Source organism: Hypanus sabinus, chromosome 19, assembly GCF_030144855.1.
Source record: "Hypanus sabinus isolate sHypSab1 chromosome 19, sHypSab1.hap1, whole genome shotgun sequence".
In the NCBI taxonomy this organism is placed as follows: domain Eukaryota; kingdom Metazoa; phylum Chordata; class Chondrichthyes; order Myliobatiformes; family Dasyatidae; genus Hypanus; species Hypanus sabinus.
Genome location: NC_082724.1, coordinates 55,476,613 through 55,504,532, shown reverse-complemented (window position 1 = coordinate 55,504,532; position 27,920 = coordinate 55,476,613). Strand labels below are relative to the sequence as shown.

At 42.0% G+C, this 27,920-nt stretch overlaps 1 protein-coding gene and 1 long non-coding RNA gene across 4 annotated transcripts in view; one reads left to right on the top strand and one right to left on the bottom strand.

The window, feature by feature from the left end:
* dag1 (dystroglycan 1) overlaps window positions 1–24,501 on the bottom strand; it is a 153,489-nt gene extending 128,988 nt beyond the window's left edge. Inside the window, exon 1 of one of the 3 annotated variants that reach the window (XM_059944442.1) lies at window positions 24,223–24,501. In XM_059944442.1, the coding sequence (XP_059800425.1) occupies window positions 24,223–24,486 (264 nt within the window). In that variant the 5' untranslated portion in view covers window positions 24,487–24,501. Of the gene's footprint in view, window positions 1–16,219; window positions 16,286–24,222 lie in introns of those variants that run through there. The other 2 variants (XM_059944446.1, XM_059944443.1) reach the window with 2 other exon arrangements.
* Window positions 22,560–27,638, top strand: LOC132377940 (uncharacterized). The gene is made up of 2 exons (XR_009506849.1): window positions 22,560–23,831; window positions 24,865–27,638. It is a non-coding gene; the product is annotated as an uncharacterized LOC132377940 (long non-coding RNA).
* Window positions 27,639–27,920: the final 282 nt, after the last annotated feature.

The window sequence follows — 27,920 nt, the reverse complement described above, 5'->3', positions numbered from 1 at the left end:
GAGAAGATCTTCAACTACTTAGACGCACTGTTGTTGCTACGTGAATGAAATCACCAGAGGAAGTTACTGGTAGATACAAAGCAGCTTCTTTATTCAACAAAAAGGTACAGCAGGCATCTTATGGAGATGCTTTTGGTGGAAAGGTCTGCTGGCCCAACATGGGGCTGGATATTTATGAGCTAAACACAAAGGACAATTCCATATTTACAAGTACATACACAATGCTTTCTTTTGAAACTACATAAAAATTTCACACCTTCTGATTCTCATCCACCTCACAGACACCAGCATCATCCGGACTGGGATTGAAAGCTTTTAGGAATCCATTGTTCCAAATTAGGTCCACAATACATTATCAAGGAACAGAAGACTGGTAGCCAAAGCCATTTGCTAAACGTAAATGACCTAAACCCAAAAATTTCTAACACCGTAACTCCCACCATGGGCAGCTTTCCACAACAACCCATTTTCTGAATATCTTTGAAAATGAAGAACTTCTTGAAGGCTTATCTTTATTGATTCCCACCACAGTATCAAACACATTCACTAGCCTGCATAGATCTTTGAAGGCACAAGTCATGCAGCTTCACATCAGCTATCTCTTGGTGACAGTTGGCCAATAGGAGGAAGCAGTCAGACAGGAATAAAGAAACACCAACTTTTTAGTGAACCTGACCGCAAATGTTCAAGGAACACAAAAAGTCAATCATGGATCAGAGCAATCCATCTGGTCTCAAATTGGTATATCACTGTAGTGGTTCATCTGAACGGTTGAAGACTTTGAATAGCTTGGAATTTTTTTTACCATTTCAGCGAAGGCTGGATGTGGAATTTACCATTGGTGTCCAATTGTCCAGTTGCATTGATAGGTTGATCTTGCTAGCTGGGTTACGGATAGCACCAGTGGAGGCTGCTAAACACAGGCTCTACTTGTTTTCTCAAAGCCGGGGTATACAGCACAGAAAAATAGCCTCCCATTCAGCAGAATACCCAGGTCATTCCTTACCAAGCAGACTAACCATAGGAGCACAATTATGATTGTTGTGGTTGAGCTGTACCACTACAAATATAGATTGTCCTCCATCCCGGAAAGCTATCTAAATCTAGCAGACCACACCCATCAACATGCACAATTCCAAAATGTATTGTATCATGTGTAAAGTCACAATAGTTGATTACTCTGTCCCAGTGTTTCCAAGCGATGCATAAATTGCTGCACTTGCCTCCTGATCTCTCCAAGGGAGACTTGCTTTGTTCGCCTCCTGAATTACTCTCCAGGTGTTGGGCTCATGGAGATGTAATGCTGTACAATTTCCCCCCTTCTCACAGCTAGGATGCTTTGGTCCTCATGTTGATTCATGTTTCTGGAAGTTGGCACGTCTCGCTTTCATGTTGCCATTTCTGATTTCCTGGAGATGAGACAAGTCCATGCTGCCATATCCCCTTTCTCTCCTTTCCCACAATTTTCATTCAAGGCAACAGTGGAGGCTGGCATTCTGCCTCCTTTGCAGCTGCTATGAATTTTGTTCTCCAGTTATAGTCGTGCTTGCAAATTGTGGAGGTGACCAACTGCCCCACAGAAGTTGGTCTGATAACTGAATGTAAATTACTCCTCAGCTTTAGTATAACTTGTGTTGGGTCTGCCACAGGCTGCCTACACACTTACGTAATGTGGTGGCAGATGATTTTTCTCCTCCATTACCCACCTTCAGATTTCTCAGGACAAGAGGCACATCCATGATGGGATATGGATAAAATATGTGTACCATTATAAGAGCGGGGAGACTATGAAAGTGTTTACTTTCAAGTTCAAGTTATCCAATTATCTAGTACAAGGAAAATCTTGTAATGCAAGATCTCACACCTCACGCAAATTCTGCTTCACAAAAATACTTTGTTCACAGCACTTGTTTCAGAAGAAAAAAGAATGTTTTTGACAAATATATTCATAATTTTTAATTCAAAAGTTATTCATAACATTTTAGATACAAAATACCACTATTCATAGAACAAGACATTACATATATTTACAAGATTTGCATTTCAACATGAAATCTATTGTTCTTCATGAATTCCATGAGAATAATTCAACTGTATGTTTTTTTTAAAAGAAGCATGGTCCAGCTCCTCAATGTTCAATGAGTGCAAGACTTGTAGCTTGACAAGTGGCTTTTCTTCATATGTTCTTTGCAATGCCTGTACCAAGCTTCCTAAGCACATGTTTCTAAGCACGTAGAACATGCAATATGCCAGCCCACAAGCCTTCAGTCATGGACTGCTCCTTCTACCTGAAGACCAGAGGCTCCAGGTCAAATTGCTGGCTGACAGTTGACATATGTCCATGTGTCCCTGGGAACAGAATAAGAAGAATGTCTTGTACTGTACAGCTATAAGGGATGAACAAAGACCACTGCTTTACTTTTCCAGCTTCCTCAGCAAATGTTCATTCCAATAGCTGGTTTACGTTTTTGCTCCTGTTGAAGCAAGTACAGACTGAACCTCTGAATGCACTCTTACCATTTGCAAAGTATGGTCTTGGTACTTGCCTAGTAATACAGTATTCTGACAGAGGATTGACAGTTTGCTCAAGGAATCACCCAACAATATTTACTACAGGTGTCCCCCCTCCCCACCCTTTACAAAGGTAGAGCGTTCCTGTTAAACCTTTCTTAAGCCGAAATGGTGTAAAGCAAAGAACCATTAATTTACATGGGAAAAATTTTCGTAAAAGCGAAAATCCTCTTTGTAATGTGAAAACAGGTTACTAATGTAGGTCTTTTGAAAAGCGAAGTGGCGTAAAGCAGGGGACATCTGTACTGCTTTCCGTATAGGGCTTCAAGGACACACTGCACAAACCTCCAGTCCCGACTTGCAGTCAATACAAACTTCATTGTTGCAACACCAGACTGGAGACACTACCCAGGGCAGCAATCTACAGACATTAAAATTAGTTCATATTGTGACATGTTGTACAGTTTAAAGCTAGAAAGGCTGTAGTGGATCTAGGATCGGCCAGATTGACAGGAGACACCTTTACTAGATATCAGACTGAATCTGAGAGGGTGACAGTGCTTAGGAGATTTCTTGGTGGTTGTTTGAAAGTAACGACTTTATCCTGCACTATGCCATCACTGATGAGAAATGCTCCATTAGCACAATCTTCTAGTTCTCTTCCTGCCAGCCCACCACCTCCCACCCACATAACATATTGGGCAGAAAACCACAGACAGGAAAGTGTAGAAACAAAACAAAACCACTACTTCCATGACAGCGATTACGCAGTTTGTCCTTGCCAAATTTAGGGCAAGTCTAAAGTGCAATTCAAAGCATTACCACCAATAAGTATATAGGGATGAATAGAAATAGTTTTTAAAGTAAACATGTTTGCAATTTTCCCCCAAACAATACTAAACATACTGCAAACTCTCAATCTACTTCTAGTGTGCTAACAAATAGACAACATGTCAGTAAGACGGGAAAACATTTAACCTTTTCACTAGGGTCAGCGCCTACATCTATGTTGCTTCACGGAAGAATCCATTAGATTGCTTTAGCAAGCTTATCATTCTCAACGTTTGATGGAAGAGGAAGAGTGAAGGCAAAGAAAACAATTACATGAAATTTGGAATAAAATATAAAGACATTTTACATTTGTGCATTATTTTTCATTATTACAATATTATAATATTAAAATTGTTCCTGTATAATGTAGGGAAACAGTAATTTTGTTAAACTCTTGGTTCAAATTAGCTATGTGAATAAGAATAATCTGTTTATGGAGTTGAGAGGCAAATTCTGTATAGGCCTGAACCACATTGAAATGGTGCCCTGGAATTGATTAATTAAAAGAGATCTTAATGAAAGGCTACACCTCCACCTCCCAGATGCGTTGGAATGTCAGCTTAGATTTGCTGTGATCCTCAGTCATTCTTGGGAAAGCACAAAAAGAACAAGGACTTTCTTTATCCACCTACAGCAGTTTGAGCTAGCCTAGCCTTTGGCCACCTTGCTCTTCCCAAGCTCCATCTCAATCATCCATTTAGTTAGAAAAGATCAATGCAGCAATCTTCCATCTTCAAAAGCACAATGCAGGCAGCCATGAACTTGAAATTTTACGAACACCTTCACTGTACCAGCACAGCTATTTCAAGCATTTAACCATCAAAACCTCAAAATCCATCAGCTAGGGTAAAGGATTACCAGGACAGTAACCCTCGAGATAAACACTACCTTCTACAGACACCTCAAGGACTGGAAAGATACCAAAGTCATCTCCACAAAATACTCCAAATCTACAGGAAGAACAAACTACTAATGTCAACACCTGCTCCCAGACCAACACTGAGGCACTACCTACACTCAGCCAGCATCCATAGGAAAGCCACATCACTTGAGACTTGATTCCAGTCTCCTGAAGCACTCTAGCTATGACAGTTTGCAAAAAAGTTACCATTCAGACAGAGGAAGTAATTCCAGATTCTCAAAGTCTCATTGCGAAAATGTAACATGCCCACCAACTCATAGAAACACCCAAGCTCGAGTGGTATAGCACAGAATTGGGCCCTTCAGGCTTGAATCACACTATCCTTTTACACTAATCCCATTGGTCCATATGCTTTTGCTCTGGAGGCAGGAGATAGCAGGGATGCTGGAAACTACAGCAAAGAATAAAATGCTGATGGAACTCTGGTGGTCGGGCAGCAACTATGGAGGAAACTGTCCAGTCAACATTTAAAGTTGAGACCCTTCATCAGAACCCAGAACATTGACAGTCCACATCCCTCCACAGCTGCTCCCTAATCTGATTAGTTTCTCCTCCTTTGCCTTGCCTGCCTCAAATATTGTGACTATATGATTCCACCTCTGGCAACAAGCTCCAGACATCAATCACTAAGAGCATAGCCATCAAATTCCCTTTAAGGTTCTATTCATTCACCTTAAATCAATGCCCTCTTGTTTTTAATATTCTGAACTGCATGGGAGAAAGATTTTAACCTCTGGACTACCCATGCCTCTTGTAAAATTATACAGTTTTTGGTCACTCAGTCATCTTCACTCCAGGAGACAAATTCAACCCATCTATTCTCTTCACTGTGATTCCTCTAATCCCGGTGAACCTTCTCTACACTGCCACACCATAGGAAGGATGTGGCTGTGTGGGACTAGCATCGCATACAGTACTCCAAATATAGTCTAAGCAGTGTCCCTACTCATGTTCTACAAAATCACTATAGAGGAGAGCATGCAGAAAGACCTCAAATCCTTGCATCTGCACACAAGGACTTTTATAAAGAGCAAAATTAGCACAGACCCCAAACAATCCACAATCAACATGCCAAAACTATCCAGCACCTGCTGCAACATAGTCCACAGGTATTATCCTGACCTCATCCACATCGGACCAAAAACTTGAATAGAAGAAAGTCACCCTCAGTACTAAAGAATCGAAAGAACCACTTAAATAGCAATAGTGATGGCAATAACTCAAGAATAATTCAATGATCAGTTATAAAAGTACATGTACATCATGGGAATGTTAAAAATATTTTGAACAAAATTTAAATTTAAATTTCAAGACCTTAAATTTAAAGATGGGGCAGACGAGTCCCAGGACCACTTCACCCAATGTGTTCAATTCACCCATAATTAAGAATGCATGGCAACATCCTAGAAACAGATAAGGTGCTTTTTAAATACAAGTCAGCTTCAGTCTCTTTCGTAAAATTGCTGCCTCCAGGGCCTCCCCATCACTGTCCAGGCTTGCTGTGGAATGTTGCCATGCTAGGAATTTGTCTCCTTTTTAAAAAAAAATGCTTTCCAACAAATAGATAGATATACAGTGCAAAAAAGATGGTGTTTTCAACAGTGATGACTTTTAAGCAGGTTTCATTCTATCCAAGTAGGACGATATGTATATATATCAAATGGACTCTGCAATACAGAGCAGCACAACTGAATGACTTATCACAAGCATGCTTGAGGTATACAGACACAAAACTAGTTTCCCATTACCAATACTGTCTTGACTTGGTTCTCATGATAGTATGGTTATTCATTAACTAGGTTTATTCTTTACACATTCATCCAGCTAACTACATAAAAGCAGACGCCCTGACCTGGTTTTAATATACCAATTGAAAATCTCAACACAGTGCTTGTTCGTGCAACTGCATTCCTCATGCTAGAGCAAGAGTAAATCAAAAATCCACAGATAAACAAATAGAGATTTAGGGGTGCGGGGTCAGAGTGGGCACTCAAACTCTTCTGCAGTTCTACTCCTTTACTAGAAACACACAGTCCATGATTCCAAGCTCTGCCTCTGGTCTGTAAAAAGGAAGAGGGCAGCTGGGGCAGACTGCAGAACAGGGTGGTGGCAGGCAGGTGGGGAACAGTGTTAAGGGAGAACAGCAGGAGAAATTAGCCAGGCTCTCAACTTTTCAATATTCACATCTACTGGAAAGGATTGGCAACAAACTGGAGTCACTTGTGGGAAAGATGGGGAAAAAGGGGAAGAAAGTAGGGTTTAGTAGTGTAGTGGTTAGCAACACTTCACGGTACATGGGTTGAATTCCCAGCACTATATGCAAGGAGTTCCTTAATCTTGTTTATTCTGTGCTGCATCGGAGCTGGAGTAAGGAGCAAGTACATTCTTCCTGTAGCTACGTGGGTTTCTCCAGGTGCTCTGGTTTTCTCCCACAGTCCAAATGTGTACTAGTTGGTAGGATAATCAGTCATTGTAAATCGTCCCCGATTAGGCTCGGGTTGAATCAGGGGTTTCTGGGCAGCTCGGCCTGAAGTGCATATTCCGCACTATATATATAAATATAAATAAAATAAAAACCATATATATATAAATAAAAACCATGTCCATGTAGAAAAGCAGTAATTCTTACATGAAGTTCTATACCATTATAGTCACTTGCTGACCTTACATTTTGTATACAATTGGCCTAGAGTTTTTATACAATTTGCAGTTTTTTGAACTTGAGTTCTTAAAATTTCTTTAAACATTCAAAGTATTAGAGCGGATAATTTTTTTTCTAAAAATGTTTTTAAATATTGGTACAAAGCTGGCAGTCCTTTGGTGTCAAAACTGTGGGATTGAAGAAAGGTCAAAGCCTCTGCAGTTTCCCTCACTTCTTTTAATGTTTGAGATGTACTTCATCTGGGCCTGGTGATTTAGTCATTTTCAGAGTTGCTAAACTCCTTAACACTTGTAATTTAGTGCTTCCACGGCACTGTCATGATCAAAATTAGTGGCTTTTTAAACCAAAAAAATTTATAAACAGTTGTGAATAGCTGTATTCCCAACACATATCTGTGGTACACCACTAGTCCTATACAACCATTTGACCACCAGTCCATTAAAGTTCCCAGCCACATGAATAAACCGCATTTAGTTCCACAAACTTCAAGTATTTTTAAACTTTAACAAATATCTTTGCAAACCTATAATCAATTTTACTCATTTGCTTACATAAAAATGTCAAATCAGCATCATCAGATATGATCCATCCTTTGCAAATAAAACCCATGAAGAACATGACAGGATTTGAACAGGGGAAAAATATCAAACATGGCAGAACTGTGGGATGCTTGGGCAGCTGGTTAATTCCAGTTCCATGCTTACGGTATAATTGTGAGGGAAAGGAGTGGCGTCATCAGCATCTGAAGTTTGGTACAATGTGGGTGTACTGTTAAACAGGGATGAGTTTCAACTGCTCCACTCTCAGATACATGCAGCCTTAAAGCAAATTGTCTACAAACCTCTCTTCCATTGGTGTGAGCCTCCAGACAGTACAGACCAGATCTTTCAACTCTGGTATTTGCTTGCACCTTGTGTATAGCAAAGTGCTTTCTTCTTCATTCAATATTCATCGATAAGGAACCACGCACAAATATACAGACTCCCAAAAGCCACAAGCTTAAACTACACCATTAATTAGTAGCTTCAATCAGGCAGTTTAAACCTAGCCCTTTAGTATAAGCAGTCCACTTCATCTAAAAATATCACTGCTATGAATATCCTAAAATATTTTTAATCATGAAGGCATTCAGCTCCTTTAACCCACTCTTTCCCCGCCAACACCCAATTACAAGCACCTACACGACATGGAATCAGTTCTTTTCACTTAAATTAGCCCTGAAATGAAGTTAGCATGGAATTCATAACACTGAATTTAACAGAGAACCCCCTTTTTCCTTTCCTTCCATTTATTTAGCCATCCTGGCCCAAGGCATTCAAAGGTTAGTGAAGCGGACGATGCCCTAACATTAATAACCTGACAAGATCTTCAGGTAACATTCTTGGGCAACATTAAAATGGCCAGCCTCAAAAGCTATCAGTAGGAGGCCTACAATAGCTAGTGGGTAAAGTCCTGATCATTATGCAATAACACACACAAGGTTCCTTAAGGTTATTACAGCCAGTGAGTGGGGGGAAAAAGAGATAGTGATAAGCAGATAATCTCCCTCTATTAAATGCTCCCAATGGTATGCATCTTAAATAGCCTCCGCCGACTAAATCCAAGTTTCTCATCTGGTTTAGCTACCAAACTTGGCAGAACTGTTTCTAGTTACAGGGGAGGCAAAGGCTGGTTACTAGCACCTTACAACCAGTCACTTTGGACAGATGGGGCTCATCAGCTGTGGTTGGAGAGAGAAAACTGCTGCCATGTGGATATACCCTCTCACAGGGAATGCTTTGGGAGTAAACCCCCAAGGAAAAGCCCAGAGCTGGAGTCCCCAAGGCAGTCCAATGTTGATTTCAATGCTGACTGGCAACTCCTACGAAACCACATCGGTCTCTGACGTTGGTTTGGATTCACCAGCTGCTTGTTGCATGGGCAACAGCTTGCTCTTCATACAGTACAGCCTTGACTTGCAGAACAGCTGAGAAGTAGACAGCTAAGATACAACATCTATAGTTGACCACAGCCAACTTGGGGGTTGGGGGGGGGGGGGGGGGAAGGCAGCTTCCCAACACACACACACAAAAAGCTAGAACTCAGTAGGTCAGACTGTGGCGACCCATTTCCTAGCGTATCCGAACCGACTCACAATTAGATAGCCTACGGGGGTTTGCGAGCACAGAGCTTTGGAGCCTCTGCGCCATGGGGGGCCGGTTGACAGAGGCTTAAAAGTGAGGCTGAAGTTTTCGAATAAAGTTTTTTCCTTCGACTGCAGTTACCGACTCCGTGTCGTAATTTTAGCGTTGCCTGTAGCACACCGCTACAAGACAACATTTGTTTATCCTTCACTATTGATCAGGGGTTTCCCACTTGGGGTTCACAGACCCCTTGCTTAATGGTATTGGTACATGGCATAAAAAAGCTTGGGAACCACTGCCACAGATGCATCCTGACCTGATGATCCTCCAACATCTAGATTTCTCTAGATTTACTCTAGATTTCCAGCATCTACAGAACCTCGTGTTTACTATCCAGTACCTCAATTTTGTGCAGTGAAGATACAAGATGTGTTCAGTACTGATTCATCTACAACTGAATAGGCTACTGACGTAAGGTGTTATGCCCACAATCATTTAATTCTCAGGAGTCAAAATATGCAATAAGAATTTCAACAGTGAACAAAAATTAGTTACTTCTCCTTCACTGGACAGTTATTTGGATAGAGGAATGGGATTAACATCAGAGTCGACATGGATGAAGAGCCATAAAGGACCTTTCTCTGTGATGTACATTCCTATGATTTTCAGATAGATACTTCACAACTGCAAAGGATAGACACTACTAACAGAACGTTAATAATATTTATTTTTTGGGGATTAGGGTGGGTGGAAATGAATGAAACAAGGACTTGGAAATAATGCCTAATTTTGAGGGAACAATTACAAGCGTTTCCCCACCAAGCTCACATCACAGCCAGGCCCAATGATAAAAGAAAATTACTCTGACAGAACCAAGAATTCACAGAGATAAAGCCTTCAGTACAAGACCCAAAATGGGATTAGTGTAGAAAAGCATCATGGTCAGCTTAGATGAAATGGGCTGAAAAGGTTTGTTTCTATAATGTACATATCAGATTCAATTACCCCATACATACTACAGGTTATTCATTCACAATGTTGCTATTTTAAGGACTTTGAAAGGAGAACATTATTTAACAAATGAAGCCACCAAAACTGCAATGCCAAGTATAACCATCCTCTGCTTGGACAGTAACTGTGCTTGAGGCCTCCGACCTATTGGAATGGCACCCTAGCTTAATGGTAAACTACTGAAATGCCAGAGCTCCGCTTTGGTGCCCTTAATCTCTCTCAAAGGGAGAGGAGAATGAAATGATGAATGTAGGCCAAGGTGCATTTCAGAGTAAATAACATAGACAGCATGTCAGCTGCACCTCAAATACCTGATGGTTGGCGCATGGCAACGCTAGTGCAGCCTGGGGTGTTCTGGAGTTCAATTCTGGCACCTCCTGTTCTCCTCTCCCTGTGGAATGCATAGTTTCCCCTCTCTCCCCCTGCCACCCCAGTGTTCCAGTTTCCTCCCACAGTCCAAAGGCATACAAGGCTAGGCTAATTGGTCATTGTAACTGATCCTGATTAGGTTTGGGTTAATCCGGTTGGTCGGGTATGCCAGGCCAGGCTGGAAGGACCTGCTCTGGGCTGAGTCACTAAATAAAAATGAAATAAATCAAAGTTGCAGGGATGGTGAGAAGGAATGAATTCTTGGCTTATGGTGATGCATCTGACCTCGAGCCACAGCCCTCAGTTTATGGCCAGTCACTTGTTCTGAACTGGTCTCCACATTCAAGCATACAATCAACTAAAGATTCTTCTCCCAACAATGCATAAACAACTTCAAAATAAATTGAGGTAGAGGAAGAGGAGTGTGAATGACATCGGGGCTGGGAAGAGTACCCTGGATTCATTTCTATGTAAAAGTAATACAAAAACAAAGTATCAGTCGTAGCACACCTATCTTGCAATAATTTTAACAGCTTGAAAGAAACAAATTAAATCCTATGAACAAAAAAAAATTCCTGGAACAGTAATAAAAGTTCCCTGCAACCTAATCTGGATTAGATAGAGGTCTGCAGGAAGGATTGACACAAACCACACTGTTCAGGTTCATAAAAAGGGGTGCATAAAAGAAGCTGCAGATAAGAGAATCCAAAACAAAAAATAAACATTGGAAGAACTCAGCAGGTTAAACACTAAAAAAAAGGTGCAAATTGATGAATCAGGACTGGTGATTTGAGGACCATATGACTGCCCATATGTCTGGGGGTGTGAAGGGTGGAAGGGACTGGTGGCACCAGATGGAGGGGATTTTCTTCCCACCTATCCACCACAGTAATACACCAGATACAGACCTGTATTTGTAGGATCCCTAGCCAAGCCAAATACTTTGTATTAATGCACCTGCCTCAACCACTCCTTGCAGGAGGTCATTCTATAGATTCACCAGAGTTTGCAAGAAAAGGTTGCCCTTTAGATCCCTTATAAATCTCTCCTCTCACCCCAAACCTATACAGTTCTGGATTTCTTAGTAGTTCCATCATGCGAGATATTTGTCTACTGCTGGGTCCTCAAACGGCTGCAGAGGCTGATCCAGAATCCATATATTCTGGTACAGTGTGGGCAACAGCAAGAGGTGGCTGTAGTTGGTGGTTAGGGCTGGGTTGTTTGGTTGTTCAGTCTCTCCTTCTGCAACCGCCACTTGCCCTTTACGGCACAACTCCCTCTTGAACAGATGAAATGTTGAGTTTCTTCGGGATATTTTGAGGTCATCTTGAAGCGTTTCTTTTTGCCCACCAGAGGTTCGCTGACCTTCCTTCAACTGGGAGTAAAGGATCTGTTTGGGTAGACTCGAGTCAGGCATCCGAGTAACATGACTTTTCCTTCAGAGTTGGGATTGCTTTATCGTGGGAGATGATGTTCATGTTGGCTTTCTCCAGTAAGCTGGTCATAGTGTGTGCCCTTCCAGCTGATCCTCAATCTTAAGGTTCTTGGGTGGCATTGTTCCAGAGTTTACAGGTATCTACTGTAATGATTCAGCTCCAAGCAGTAATGCAGGAAGGACAATTGTTCTATAGACCAAAAGTTCAATAGGTCGCAGTCATCAAAGCCTTTTCCTTAACCTTGCATAAACTCCATTAGCACCACTCAGGCAGAGCGTGACATCTGAATCAACGTCTGCTTTTGAGAGAATGCTGCCAAGGTAGGAGAAAGTGCTTAACATTTTCAAGGACGATATCGACTTTTATGGAGGGCTGGATAAATGGCTTGTTGGACAACAGTGGATACTGGACCCATGTCTTTTTATACATATAAAAAAAGACTGGGGCCCTATATGCTTTGGCAAAGGCATACAAGATACACTGAAGGTCTTCTTCAGAGTGTGCTGCAATGGCATTGTCATCCACATGCTGAAGCTCCCATTACAGTGGTGGTGCTGATCTTGAACTGGTTGAGATTGAAATGCCTTTTGTCCATTCTATTCACAGTTAGGATTTCCTGTGGCAAGTCTTGGTCAATGCAGTGAAGGATGGTAGCAGTAAAGATGGTAAATCAGGCAGTGATCCAGCCTTGTTTAACCTGTCATGACAGTGAAGGGTTTTGGTCCTGTACCATTATTCCTGAGTACCGTGGATGGCAAGTCATCATGCAGTAGCCTCAGTAGTCGCAAATACTTGTAAGGACAGCCATATCCACATGATACAAGCCAGAGAGCTTGGTGGTGTACTGTATCAAATGCAGTTGCCAAATCTGTGAAAGCTAAGTACAAGGACTGCCTTTGCTCATGGCATTTTTCCTGTACTTGGCATGTGAAGATCACGTCTGCAGTACCTTTAGGTGGGTAGAAAACATTGTGATTCAGAGTACTTCTTCAGATACCAGGAGTTAGTTGACACCAATATGTGCAAGCACTTTGCCTATTGTTGACAGGAGGGAGATGCCCCCAATTGCCACAATCTGCCTTGCCTTCTTTCTTTAAAATGGTGGGTTCCCCTACCATTGTGGGGTGGGAAGCTATTACCATCCACCTTATCCATGCCTCTCATAACTTTAAACATTTCTAAGGTCACTCATTTTCCTATGTTTCAAGTAAGAAAGACCTGGCCTGGCAAACTTCTCCCTGTAACTCAGGTCCTCTACTCCGGGCAATATCCTCAAATCTCTTCTGTACTCTTTCCACTTTAATTACATTTTTCCTATAACAAGATGATCAAAATTCTACGAAGTACTTTAAGTGAACAAGTGTGACTTCACTAATGATTTATACAATTGCAATCTAATGTCCAAACTCTTATACTGAATCATCTGACTGAAGACCAGAATGGTAAATGTCTTTTTCACCACCACGTCTACCTGTGACACTGCTTTCAACGAACAATGCACTTATACTCCTTGTACAATTACTCTAGTAATTCCATTACTCTAGTGCAAGTCCTATGCTGGTTGGACTAAGAAGAATCATTTCACACTTATCTGTATTGAAATCTGTTTGCCACTCTTCAGTCCACCTTGCTAAGTAATCAAGATTCCTTTGTCATCTTTAATAATCTGCTTCACTATCAACATGTCCTAATTTTATGTCATTTGCAAACTTACTGATCAAGTCTTGTGCATTTGCATCCAAATCATTTATAAGAAAACAAGGGTTTCAAAACCACATCCTCCTTTCCAAGACTTTCAATCACCACCCTCTGCTTCCTACCTCCAATCCAATTCTGAATCCACCAAACTAGTACTTCGTGGACTCCAAGGGACCTAACAGTTCAGGGGAACTTACCATGGAGAATCTGGAAGCCTTGTTAAAGTCCAAAAAGACAACATATACTGCCCTTCTCATCTTTTATATTAGCACTTCAAAAACTCAAATTAAATTGAATACCCACACACAAAGCCATACTGACCACCTCTAATATGTTTATCAAAATGCTGGTAGAACCTATCCCTTAATTCTCATGCAACTTCTCCATTACTGGTGTTAGGCTGACTAGCCTACAGTTTCCTGGCTTGTCCTTGCAATTTTCTTTAAACAAAGGAACAATATTAGCTATGGTCCAATCTTCAGGAGGATTACCAGTGCCTAACTATGAAGCAGATATCTCTATATGGGCTTCTGCAGTTTCTTTTCTAGCATCCTACAAAAACCAAGGATGTACTCTCCTCCGTATCTAGTTTCACTATCACCTACATGCTTCCATCGTCAAGATGCTATACACGGCAATCATTCCTGATCCCCCAGTCCTGATGCACTGATTTGAACTGATTTATCTACTTACATGCTTTGCTACTACAGATACTGACCCTCTCAGAAACACAGAAACCTACAGCACAATACAGGCCCTTCGGCCCACAAAGCTGTGGCAAACATGTCCTTACCTGAGAAATTACCTAGGGTTACCCACAGCCCTCCATTTTTCTAAGCTCCATGCACCTATCCAGGAGTCTCTTAAAAGACCCTATTGTATCTACCTCCACCACTATCACTGGCAGCCTATTCCACATACTCACCACTCTCTGCGTAAAAAACTTAACCCGACATCTCCTCTGTACCTACTCCCCAGCACCTTAAAACTGCGCCCTCTTGTGCTAGCCATTTTAGCCCTGGGAAAAGGCCTCTGGCTATCCACATGATCAATGCCTCTCATAATTTTAAACACCTCTATCAGGTCATCCCTCATTCCCCATCGCTCCAAGGAGAAAAGGCCGAGTTCACTCAACCTATTCTCATAAGGCATGCTCCCCAATCCAGGCAACATCCTTGTAAATCTCTTCTGCACCCTTTCTATGATTTCCACATTCTTCCTGTAGTGAGGTAACCAGAACAGAGTACAGTACTCCAAGTGGGGTCTGACCAGAGTCCTATATAGCTGCAACATTACCTTCAAGCTCTTAAACTCAATCCCACGATTGATGAAGGCCAATGCACCACATGCCTTCTTAACCACAGAGTCAACCTGCGCAGCAGCTTTGAGTGTCCTATGGACTCGGACCCGGACCCCAAGATCCCTCTGATCCTCCACACTTACCATTGATACTTTATTCTGTCATATTTAACCTACCCAAATGTACCATCTCACACTTAGCTGGGTTGAACTCCATCTGCCACTTCTCAGCCTAGTTTTACATCCTATCAATGTCCTGCTGTAACCTCCGATAGTCTTCCACACTATCCACAACACCCCCAACATTTGTGTTATCAGCAAATTTACTAACCCATCCCTTCACTTGCTCATCCAGGTCAATTATAAAAGTCATAGAGTAGGGTTTTCAGAACACACTGGTCACTGACCTCCATGCAGAATAGGACCCACCTACAACCACTCTCTGCCTTATGTGAGCAAGCCAGTTCTAGATCTAAAAGCAGGGTCCCCTTGGATCCCATGCCTCCATACTTTCTCAATAAGCCTTGCATGGGGTACCTTATCAAATGCCTTGCTGAAACTCATATATGCCTCTCCAAATGTTCATAAATCCTGCCTCTCAGGATCTTCTCCATCAACTTGCCAACCACTGAAGTAAGAAAACTTGTTCAGAAGTTTTATTTTAGAAAAAGGTGTATCCATCACACAGAAGACAAGTACTGAATAGAAGTGGGAAAAATACTAATTCTGTGCATCAACGGGGAATCTAAACACAAACAGGCCCCTCAGCCGACTGCATCTGGCCTGAGCATCTATACTTATCCCTACTGCCTCTTAAATTCTGATCGACTACACACCCTAATACATCCATTGCCCTGCACTCACCTATACACGGGACAATTTGGAGAAGGCTCAACCCAACAAACACACAAGGCACACAGATGCAGGTTGCATATTGTCTCCGCAACTGTGGAGGTCAGGATCCACCCAGAAAAGGAACTCTTCAAACTGGCCAACTCTGGATTACTTTCAGGCCAAAGCTCTGGGATCACTCAAAGACAATGGAGGGTATGTTTGTGAAACGGGGATCTGTATGTTCATAGTCCAGCTGAAGTGCCAGGCAAGCCAAATGCCCTCCAAATTTTATGCTCCTTTGTGTGGCTTGACCTCCCAAATGAGTGTTTAGCCTTTTTTTTTAAATATTCAAATTGTTGTACTTTCCTGCAGGCCGCCCCAAGCCTTAGCATTTTAGTGTAGGGGGAATGATATGCAGAACAATGCTGACTTTTAACTTCAGACAATTACAGCATCTGTATTACATCTACCATAAACACTGACCAAAACTACACAATACCTATGGCAAACAAATTCAACTCACACAATCACGAGAAAACATGCCAAGACGTCCTCCGCTGGTCTGGACGAGAACATCATTCTGCTTCACAATGCCCTATTGTTGGTCAAAATTAAACTTGATGTTGAAAACTGAACTTGCTTGGCATAGAGGCAAATCTCATTAGTACTAGAAACCAAATTAAAAACCTAAATGCTTGCATGAACTACTTTCAAAATCATTCCTTGGTCAAATGAAAAATTATCATACCCAAATTTATAACAAGAATCATAACATTTATAACAAGAGTAAACTTACCATGCAAACATGTTGTAGCATCTCAAATGTACATTTAAGATTCTAAATCATATTGCAAGTTACAGGTGTTTCTCTCCCCCCAGCCTTTACAAAGGTAAATCTTTCTTAAGCCGAAATGGTGTAACATGAAGAACCATTAATTTATATGGGAAAAATTTTCATAAAAGCGAAAATCCTCTTTGTAATGCGAAAACAGGCTACTAATGTAGGCCTTCTGTAAAAGCGAAGTGGCATAAAGCAAACATTTGTAAAGCAGGTGCACCTGTATTCTGTTCTGACCAATTTGATTTGGCCAGTGTGGGCAGCCACTACATCATGCTTTGAAAGCCATCCTTCCATTTATTCAATAAAGTACATGAAAAATACATGCATTGTACTGGATTACTATATACCTGCTTTGTCACCGCACACCGGGTTTCTTCCCTTGACATCTACACTGGTGTGAGAAACATCACTGGAAATCGACTATACTTCTGTATACTTAATAATGCGAAAAGGTATCTATCTAGATAATGTTGCATGACTAGAAATCCAAGGTAAACTTCTGAGTTTGAGATTCTGACCAAAATAAAAAGGTAAACACGAGAGATTCTGCAGATGCTTTAAACCCAGAGTAACAAGGACAACATGCTGGAGGAACTCAGCAGGTCACACAGCATGCAGGAAGAGGATAAACAGTCAGTCCTTCGGGCTCATTGTCTGGACTGCTGTTGTTTATTCCCCTCCAGAGATGCTGCCTGACTGAGTTCCTTCAGGATTGTGTGCATGTGTTGCTCTGGATCTCAGGCACCTGCAGGTGTTTACCTCTCATTTTTGTGTTAGAAAATCAAACTCGAAAGCATACCTTAGATTTCTAGTCATGCAATATCATGTCTAAATGCCTTTCTGCATTACTAGGACAGGTCAGAATATTTCCAATGACCTTTCACACGCCAGTGTAGATGTGCTTAAAAATTTATGTGCCATAGTGACTTTAGGAATAAAGATGCTAGCAGCTTGTGCCTTGATTTTTAACAGCCCCAAACCCCCAGTGCTTTGCACTGTTAGTAGCCGGCTTCAGGGTGAACAGCAGCCGCAGATTTGCCCAAGCCTCTACTGTTGTTATACTGGTCAAGTCAAAGTCAATTATCAAAGTATGTCTATGCCTCTATACACTACCTTGAGATTCATTTACTTGCAGGCATTGACAGGAAAATTAAATACAATAGAATTTGTGAGAAATTATGAGACCAACAAAAAAAACCACTGTGCAAGAGAGGCCATCTCTCCCTTTCAGACTAATTGAATGGCCTGACCCAAAATGTTGACTGTCCACTTTCCTCTATAGATGCCAAATTGCTCCAGCATTTTGTTACAAAATAACAGTTAAGTATTCAGCCATAAGGTCCCTTAGCCCAACTGTGCACAAATACCCTAAGCAGGCAGACACAAAAGTCATCTTTGTTTAACGCTGGAGAAGAACGTAACTGCACACTGCAGCTAGAATTGTTTGTATTGCATAATTATTAATTAACTACATATTACTAAACCTGAGGAATTCATCTGCAATATGACATACCAAAGATGTATAATTTAACTGCAACTAAGTTTCTATCTTTCAATCCAAGGGTCAGCATGAATTGCTCTTCAGTCCATTCTCAATGCTTGCCAAGAAAATGCCAGCCTTATTTGCTTCTGGAGGTAACATACAAGACCCACTGATCATTCTTCACATCTTGCTTAACCAGTTAATCTTTGTAGAAATCCTAGAAAAGCACCTGCTATGCAGATTATGATTATTAATATTGCTTGAAATACATATTAAGGTGATCCTGAATGTAAAGGCGAAGAGAATTTAGAGATTGCCAGGTACATCAAGTCAATCAGAGAGGAGTAGGCAATTTAGCGCACTGACCCTGCCCCCTACCCCATTCAATATATTTACCCAAGTGTCTGTTCCAATTTTCCTGGCATTTACCTAACAGAAGTCTATTCACCTTGGTCTCCAATCCAAGCTGGAATTGAATAAGTATCTACAACCTTTTGTGAGCGAGTTCTAGATTTTTATGACTCTTAATCCAAATAAGTACTTTGCAACACTCCCAAGTTACCTGACTAAATTTGTAAAAGTTTGACTCATCTGCTGGAGAAAATAGAGTCGCTTAGCCAAGATTCATAAGCCCACTGGACAAGTGACTCAACCCTTCCTCAGTGCCACCCATCTGCTGAGTTCAGGAGGATGAAGAAACCTCCCTTTCAGCAACAGGTCATTAAACACATATAGCATACATTTTCCAAACAACCACTCAAGAATGTGCTAATACATTGATGGGTGAGAGATAGTGTACAGAATACACTGAAGTAACTTTAATCAGACACCCAACTTACCTTACAGTTTCACTTCCATGACAATTGAGGAAAGGCCAATGAGTAGCATTGATGAGAGGCACTGATTGTGTGGATAGTCAGAGGCTTTTTCTCCAGGGCTGAAATAGTTGCCACAAGAGGACACAGGTTTAGGGTGCTGGGGAATAGGTAAAGTGGAGATGTCATGGCAAGTGTATTTTTACTCAGAGTGGTGTGTGCATGGGATGGGCTGCTGGTAACAGCAGTGGAGGCAGATATGATAGGGTCTTTTAGGAGACTTTTGGATAGGTACATAGAGTTCAGAAAAAGAGGGCTACGGATAAGCCTAGTAATTTCTAAGGTAGGGACACGCTTGGCACAACTTTGTGGGCCAAAGGGCTTGTATTGTGCTGTAGGTTTCCTATGTTATCTAATATTTTATCTTTTACAATCAAAGATAAATATTCTTTGCCTTGTTCAACCTTGCTTTTTCCTCTCCTGTAACCCAGAACCCAATCGCACTTCCAGAAATTAATTGCCTAAATTCTAGGACTATATTGGGTGCTGAACAGTAGTTCTGCCGGTTTTGGTCAATTATTCACATCTTACTGACTCCCTCACCCAGGTAAAATCTGAGCCTTTTTACACTAATAAACTGGGGAATAACAGACTCAAACCTTTGCCAATGAACTACAAGCCTGCTGGCCTTGTATTTAATTTGGAAAATACATACTGAACTGATAATAACTTAATTCCTTCATTGCGTTTTTTCCCTTTGAAATTGTAATATGGTCTGTTTCCATGACAATACATCAATAGTTACAGTTCTAACAGAAGACCAACTGTATGTGGGAAGAGAAAGATATCAGTATTATGAAGTATCCCCACCTCCTTGCTACTTTCCAATGTCCAATAGAGATGGTTCCAGTGAGGCCCATCAAATGGGGTGGGAGGAATGAAATATCAACTGTCTAGGAAGCTTAGTTTTACTGAGCCTTCCTGATTAATCTGCCCACAATTACCTGTCTTCCAGGTTGTGAAGACCATGCTCTCGTTCTAGAAGTGCACATCTGCTGGCCAGTAACTTTTGCGGTGACTTAATGACTGCCCACCTTCACTGCTCTAGACAATTCAGCCACCATCATAAAACAGCACTGGTTTGCATTTAGTCTGCAAGATTAAAACCTCTGATCACTTACCAGTTTTATTTTCCATCTTGTTCACACCCGGCCCAGTAAAACACCTACATCTTCAGCTACATTTACATTCATTCAGGCACTTTATAACCTTCCAAAATCAAAGCTAGTTTTCTCCAAAAAGTGTTAGTAATGGTTCTGATATTAGTGGTTAAATACAGATTTGTTTCTTAATCATCTTTTGCTGCTTTCATTTGCTCTACCTCCCCTTTTAGACATTAAATCAGTTGTCCTCAATCTTATCACAGATTTTTTTTTTCTCCACATTTCTGCTGCCTCCGTGCTTGTTAGCTCCAATGCAAAGTTATTTGGATCAAGGATGAACTTTAATCACAATAGACACGCATTAGGAATGTGCTGCGGTGGGTTAGCGTGACATGCAACAAAGCCATTCAACAATAGGAATTATATAAAAATTAAACTTCAAGGTTGGGCAATTGAATCCTGAATTTTGCCATTTGCAGACCCCAGTCAGATCAGCTTGGTACCATCTTCATCAGCACAGATGCACCACAAGGATGTGTGCGTATAGTCCCTGTTCTACACGATGTACATTGATGACTGAGAAGCTAAGCACAGCTCCAATGCCATATTCATGTTTGCTGATGACACCACTGCCATAGGCTAAATTGAAGGTGGTGATAAATCAATATACAGGAGGGAGATTGAAAATCTAGCTGAGTGTTGCCACAGTAATAACTTCTTACTCAATGTCAACCAGACCAAGGAGCAGATTATTGACTTCAGGAGAAGGAAACCAGATGTCCATGAGCCAGTTCTCATTGAACGTTCAGTCCTAGGACCACATAAGCAAAATTACAAAGAAAGCATAGCAGCACTACTACCTCCTCAGGACCTTGCGAAGAATTGGTGTGACATCCAAAACTTTGACAAACTTCTACACATACTGACTGGCTGCATCACAGCCTAGTATGGAAATATCAATGCCCTTGAATGGAAAATCCCACAAAAAGTAGTTGGTATGGCCCAGTCCATCACAGGTAAAACCCTCCCCACCAAGTGAGCACAACTACATGAAGTACTGTCACAGGAAAGCAGCATCAGGGACTCCTACCATCCATGAAATGCTCCCTTCTCAATGCTGCCATCAAGGCGGTGGTACAGGATTCACACCACCAGGTTCAGGAACCCCTCAACCATCAAGCTCTTGACACAGAGGTGATAACTTCACTTGCCCCATCATTGAAACTTTTCCACAACCTATGGACTCACTTTCAAGGACTCCATCTCATGTTCTCAGTATTTATTGTTTATTTCTTTCTTTTTGCATTTGCACAGTTTGCATTCTTTTGCACACTGGTTGAACCCCCAAGATGGTGCAGTCTTTCATTGTTATTACTATTATGGTTATCATTCCATTATAGATTTACAGAGTATGTCTGTAAGAAAATGAATCTCGGGGTTCTATGTGGTGACATACATGTACTTCAATAAACTCACATTGAACTTTGAAGTATGGGCATGGTGTAAGCTGTGCATAAATACCAGCATGCACTCACAATGTAAACAGCATTATAAAAAGTGGTTTACAGTGAAATGACTGGGGTAGTAAATGAGGTGGGATTACCTGAAACTTCAATTCTACTTCTGTATTCACAGGTACAACCTGACCTGCTCAATATTTACTGCATTTTACATTTTAGATTACAGAAAAACTAGTTGTATTTTAAAAAGGATTAGCTCATCCCATTACCAGGCTGTGACAGAAGCTTACCTATAGCACATTCTATTTGGGCACCAAGACAAAAGGAGATAAATTACAATGTCAGGTTTATGACTACTATTCCCTTGAGTGTTTGAGTCTGAGTTGCCTACTATGAAAAGCTGATTCACTGGTGTAGATATCTTGAAAACTACTTTCCACTAATGGCAAATCTAAACCAAGGAGACAACTATAAAATCAGAACATGTCCATTTGGTAGTGAAATAAGGAAACTTTCTACATTGCACTTTAGAGCATTTTTTATATCAAGCAAATATCTTAATGCACTTCACAGAACCGGACAAAACTGACCATGTATCACTCAGACAGATATTTGAACAGATGGGCAAAGCTTGGTCAAAGAGAGTTAGGTTTTAAGGAGCATTGTAAAAGGTGGAAAGCTCAAGACAGCTGAAAAATCAGCCAGAAGGGAGCATGTGTATGGGGTGGGGTGTCAGTGCACTTAAGGTTAGAATTACAAGAATGCAGTATTCTCAGAAGGCTTACTATAAAGGAAATCAGTACCAGTAAAAGTACAATTGTACTGCTGGATACTATAAAAGTTACACATACTATAGCTTCTTTTAAACTTCTACTGAAACAAATATCTATAAATGAAGAGCAACAATCACCTGTTATCACACTGCTGCAAAAGATAGATAAACATGCAACACTGGTGGTAATTAAACCTGTTCAGCCTCCCAAATGTGCCAACAAATATGTACCATTTTCACAAGAAAACTTCCACTTGCAGTATTGAATTTCACAGACACTAACACATAGCTGATCTCCACCCCCTGCCATTGAGGACTAAAAAGGCTGACCACTTAATGGGCTGGGGAACACACAGGGGCTGGTTATTCAATTATGCATGTCATAAACTGGGCAAGCAGGTGATTGTAAAAGAATCCCACACAACTGTACAAAGGGGCTGTACTGTGGCCAAGATTCACAGCATTGTTACCTGGTCACAATCACATTGCAGAAACTTATTGTGGGCTGCAAAAGTGCTTTGGCCTTTTCTGAAATGTAGGTAGAACTTCACTTCCTCTGCAAACCACAGCTTGCTGTTTCCAGACAATGCTACTCAGGGTGAGAGCAAGTCAAGATCCTCTGCAATTCAACATAATTGCATAACCTCAAGATATTACTTCATAAGAATTTGCCACTTGGGCAGATCTTTTTAAAGTTATTAATTTCAAGCAAGTTTTATCACCTCACACTTCTGAATTAAAGTTATCAGATTGAGTTTAATTGCCAATTCGAACAATTCAGAGCATTTTGAAATTCAACCACCATTAGAAGCTTCATTAACAAATCTATCAATAACATTGCATGAAAACTGAAAGTCCAGGAAACTGTTCAGTTATAGTTCAGTTTAGTTATAAATCTACAGCAGAGATACTTTCTCCAGGTATTGCCCACAATCTGCTGAAACAGTCAACGCCTCTAGATTCCGAGATATTATCAGTTTTCCCATTATTTTTCTATTACCGGCAGATTCTGATTTTTAAAGTGCCCCTTAACTTTAAGCAATTACACAGAACCAAGAGCTTATAAACAGAAGCCACCTTTTATTTAAAAACACTAATTTAACCTTGTAAATGAACACAAACACTAATACAATATTAACTGCCTTAAATTTCATTTTCAATATTGACCAAAGCTGCTTTTGCATGTTCAACTGGAGTAAATCATTGTATTAAGAATTACGCGGCTCAATACAAAACTTGATTTAATCTTGGCAGACGCCAGCAGAATGCCCAAAACAACCCAGCTCCTGATCGCAAGACAAGGTAAAAAGTTTCACATCTTCACAAGTGCTCGTTAAAATAGAGAAATAGATCAATAATTAATTAACCAAGTAATCTTTAGGGGTCAGTTATGCTGCAAGTTATTGCTTATCTAACATAGTTGTCACGAGACTTATTCAGCAGGTTGATACCAACAGAAGAGCAAGCCAAGTAACAAGTGACAAATCTTTATCTCGCACTGGATACAAATCACAGTTTAAATGCAGCCAATACCGGTCACCAGGCCCGCACCCCACTGGCAAACGGCGCTGCCTCTAGACGTAAACCAGGTTTGGTGATTGGTAAGTTGCACAGTGTTGTTGGCACGGAAAGGGGGGGGGGGAGAAATACATGTACCCATTCTAGTTGCCAAGGCAAAGAGAACTGTCCTGCCAGGCCAAGCTAAACCTGCCCCGTTCTACCCCGGAGCAGTTGGCGAAACTTCCCCGGCTGGAGGTGACTTTGAAGCGGCAGCAGCGGCCTAGTCTGGCGGAAGGGGTTTGAAAGCCGAAGCCGGGCGACAAGCTGAGAGGAGCGGAATGCGAGCGGCTGGGCTGGCCGATGGCCAGGGACTGACAGAGGGGAGGAGGTGGTGGTGGTAGTGGGGGGGGGGGGGATGACAACTGATGCTGACTTAACGGGAAACCTCGGCCCCCACCCACTCCCCGGTCCCGGCCTGCGCGCTGCGCCTACCTGCACGGCGCCGCACCGAGCGCTCCTTGCCCCAGCCGCTGCGGGACGATATCCGAGAGCAGGCAGTGCTTCCCAGCCCGCCACTACATCCATTCCACTCGCAGCCGCGACTGCGCCGTCTGCAGCTGCGGCCCAAGAAAGCCTCCTCCCTCCAGCGGGCAGCCGCTGGCACCCAATCACCTCCGCACGCTGCCTCACGGGCCCACCCCTCCCACTGTCAATCACCCGGAGAAAGCGAATCCAAATTCCCCCGCCTCCCCGCATGTCAATCAAACGAGAACACCCAATCACAGCTTCACTCAATCGAATGGCCCGCCTCCCCTAGCGGCCCAACCAGCTGTTAACGCAAATCACCCAATCGCAGTCTGGGGCCTTCAGTCAATCAGCATGGGCGACATCGCCGCTGTTACATCCGAGCGGCCAACCACGGCTCCCGTCGACCTCTCGCGTGGATGCGCGGCGGCGGCCGGTGACCGAATACCGTACCTTGACTGGGAGGTAGTAGGTAACCGCAGACAGTGGGGTTCGCGGGCTCAGATGCACCTCGGAAGCAGGTGAACCACTCCACCCTGCTTCAGTTCGCATCGGCTCGTCTCAGTCCGCCCAAGCAACAGTCTGAAGCGTTCAACCGTTTTTCTGCAGGTCTGCAGTCGCCACCAGCCCAGTGACCCTTCAGGATATCTGGGCTCCTCCATCTCTGACGATAACCACGTTCCAGCACTCTACCGTTAACGGCCTCGGCTTTGTAATTCACCATATGAATAACTCTGCCTCTCGTCTTGCCACTGGGTCCAGATAGACCACTACCAGGGAGTGAGGACCTGCGCAACTCTGCCTCTCTTAAATCAAACTCACCCGCGAGTCACGACATCCAAACCAAGGATGTCAGTGGTCCTCATCGCTTGTGATGGATGCGCACACACGCTCAACTCTGCCTCTCTCTTCTCGTTTAAGACAGGAAATCAAATCCATAGGCTATATGGCTTCCTACTTCCATTTCTAATGCATTTGAAAGCTACATGCGACAAACTTTTGGTCATGTCTTAAAGCTTTAAGTGGTTTAGGGTTACATTTCTAAATCCTCAAATTAACTGTGGAACTGAAAACTAAAAATGTGAATAATATTATTGAAACCCATGTCTCGCAAAAGATTGGCCCTGAAGCTTTGGCCGTTTGTCCGGCAGATATAACTATGGCCTCCTCCTGGACTTGAGCTTTTTTCCTTCTGTCCTGTCATGGGCTTGTATTTTAATTCTCCCTCATCTTCGCCCAAACCATTGCTGTGCTGTTCTCTCTTCTGCTGGACCCCAAGCAAAAGGGTGTTAAGATTCCAAAATAAAGGTGCTTAGTATCCTTAAAAGAGTGCAGCTTTACATTTTGGGAACAGTCTGGAAAGGCATGGATAACGATGGCCAAATATAGGGCTTTAGTAATTCATCTGGTACCATTCCTGTGAGCTGACCTAGCTCCTGGTTTACAGCTCCACTTTGCTTAAAATCTTGTTCTGATACTCTGCACTTAGAATGAGTCCATGTCCCCAAATCAGCTCGGTGATATCTAATAATTGATCCCAGTCTGCGACCGGACATTCTCATTACATGTGTAGCCCAGCACCACTATTGTAACCCTTTCACTGCCTCTGATTTGTCATGCAGCTTTTCAGGTAACCAGTATTATGAGGAGGAATTCTTTGTAACCAAATATTTGAGAATACTATACTGTACATTTTCTATTAGGCCATCACCACAATTCCTCCCACAGTTATGGCTCCTATCATTCTGGAAGTAATTAATGTGTCATGATCTGTCTGGATAGCATGCTTTCCACTGTATATGGGCACATGTGACAATTACAAAAATTACGCCAGACTTTTTCCACATCATATTTGAACATCCTTTATCACCAAAGCTCATTTTTCCACTTGTAGTGTCAGTTGCTTCTGCTCCTGTCTCGTTACCTTTAGACTCAACTTTTCCAAAGCTGTTTGACCACTGCAAGCTGTAACTCATTCAGTTGCAGTTCACATGCTAACTACTTCATCCCATTATCCTAGCGGATGCTATATTGATTGCAGCCTACCAGTATGTAGGTTTCAAAATTCTCACCCTTGTTTAAGTTCTCTAATGCTTTGCTGACTGACTCTGTAACCGATTCCAGCCATTGCCATCCATCAGTTTTTGCGTCTGTTTTCCCAATTTTCAGTGCCTTATATTGGATAGATTCATATTCCTAGGACCTGAGCTCTGTTATTCCTTTCTAAAGCTCTCTGTCCCCAACCCTGTCTATATCTATCTTTCTTACTCTGATGTTTCTTTAAATCTACCTCTTTGAACAATGTTTTAAAATCACTTGTAATAGATTTCTTGCACAATTAAAAATATGTTGCAAGTGGCTTATTTAAGAACATTCGTAGATTAATGTCTTCAAAAAGAGGTTGTCTTCATTCATCTATTTACTGTGTTTGTAATAACAGTGATTATATTGTTAGTGAAATGAGATAGATATTCTCTTTAGTAGTAACTTTGTATAAATGAAATACACCACCGTCTGCTAGTCTGGGGGTCGATACCAGATGTCAGAGCCTGAAGGTCAATTGGAAGTCTGGAAGTCAATGTCTGATGGCATGGAGCGACCACTCCCCGCTGAACATCAACAGACCCTCGGTAGAGATCGTTAAGAGCACCAAATTTCTTGGTGTTCATCTGGCGGAGAATTTCACCTGTTCCCTCAACATCAGCTCCACAGGAAAGAAAGCCCAGCAGTGTCTCTACTTTCTGCGAAGGCTGAGGAAAGTCCATCTCCCCCCCCCCCCCATCCTCATCACATTCTACAGGGGTTGTATTGAGAGCATCCTGAGCAGCTGCATCACTGCCTGGTTCGGAAATTGCACCATCTCGGATCGCAAGACCCTGCAGTGCATAGTGAGGTCAGCTGAGAAGATCATTGGGGTCTCTCTTCCTGCCATCACGGACATTTACACTACATGCTGCATCTGCTAAGGAAACAGCATTATGAAGGATCCCACACACCCCTCATACAATCTCTTCTCCCTCCTGCCATCTGGGAAAAGGCACCGAAGCATTCGGGCCCTCACAACCAGACTGTGTAACAGTTTCTTCCCCCAAGCCATCAGACTCCTCAATACCAGAGCCTGGACTGATACCTTACTGCCCTATTGTCCTGTTTATTGTAATGCCTGCACTGTTTTGCATACTTTATTCAGTCCTGGGTAGGACTGTAGTCTAGTGTGGTTGTGTGTTTTTTTTCTCTGTGTTGTTTTTTTACATAGTTCAGTTTTTACATAGTTTTTGTACTGTTTCTTGTAACACCATGGTCCTGAAAAACGTTGTCTCATTTTTACTATGTACTGTGCCAGCAGTTATGGTCGAAATGACAATAAAAGTGCTTTGACTTGATGCCTGGAGACAGGAGTGGGTGGGATTGAGAGAATGGGGTTTGTTTTCTTGCTGTTGTTTTTGTTGATTGTTGCGTTCAGCCGAGCATTGTGGGCATGCTATGTTGGTGCCAGAATGTGTGGCAACACTTGCAGGCTGCCCCCAGAACATCCTTAGGTTGTGTTGGTTGTAAAACACGAACGATGCTTTTCACTGTGTGGTTCAATGAACATGTGATAAATAAGCCCAAGTCTAAAATCTAAATATGCCTCAATGAGCAGTAACTCTAACCTGTTATCAGGT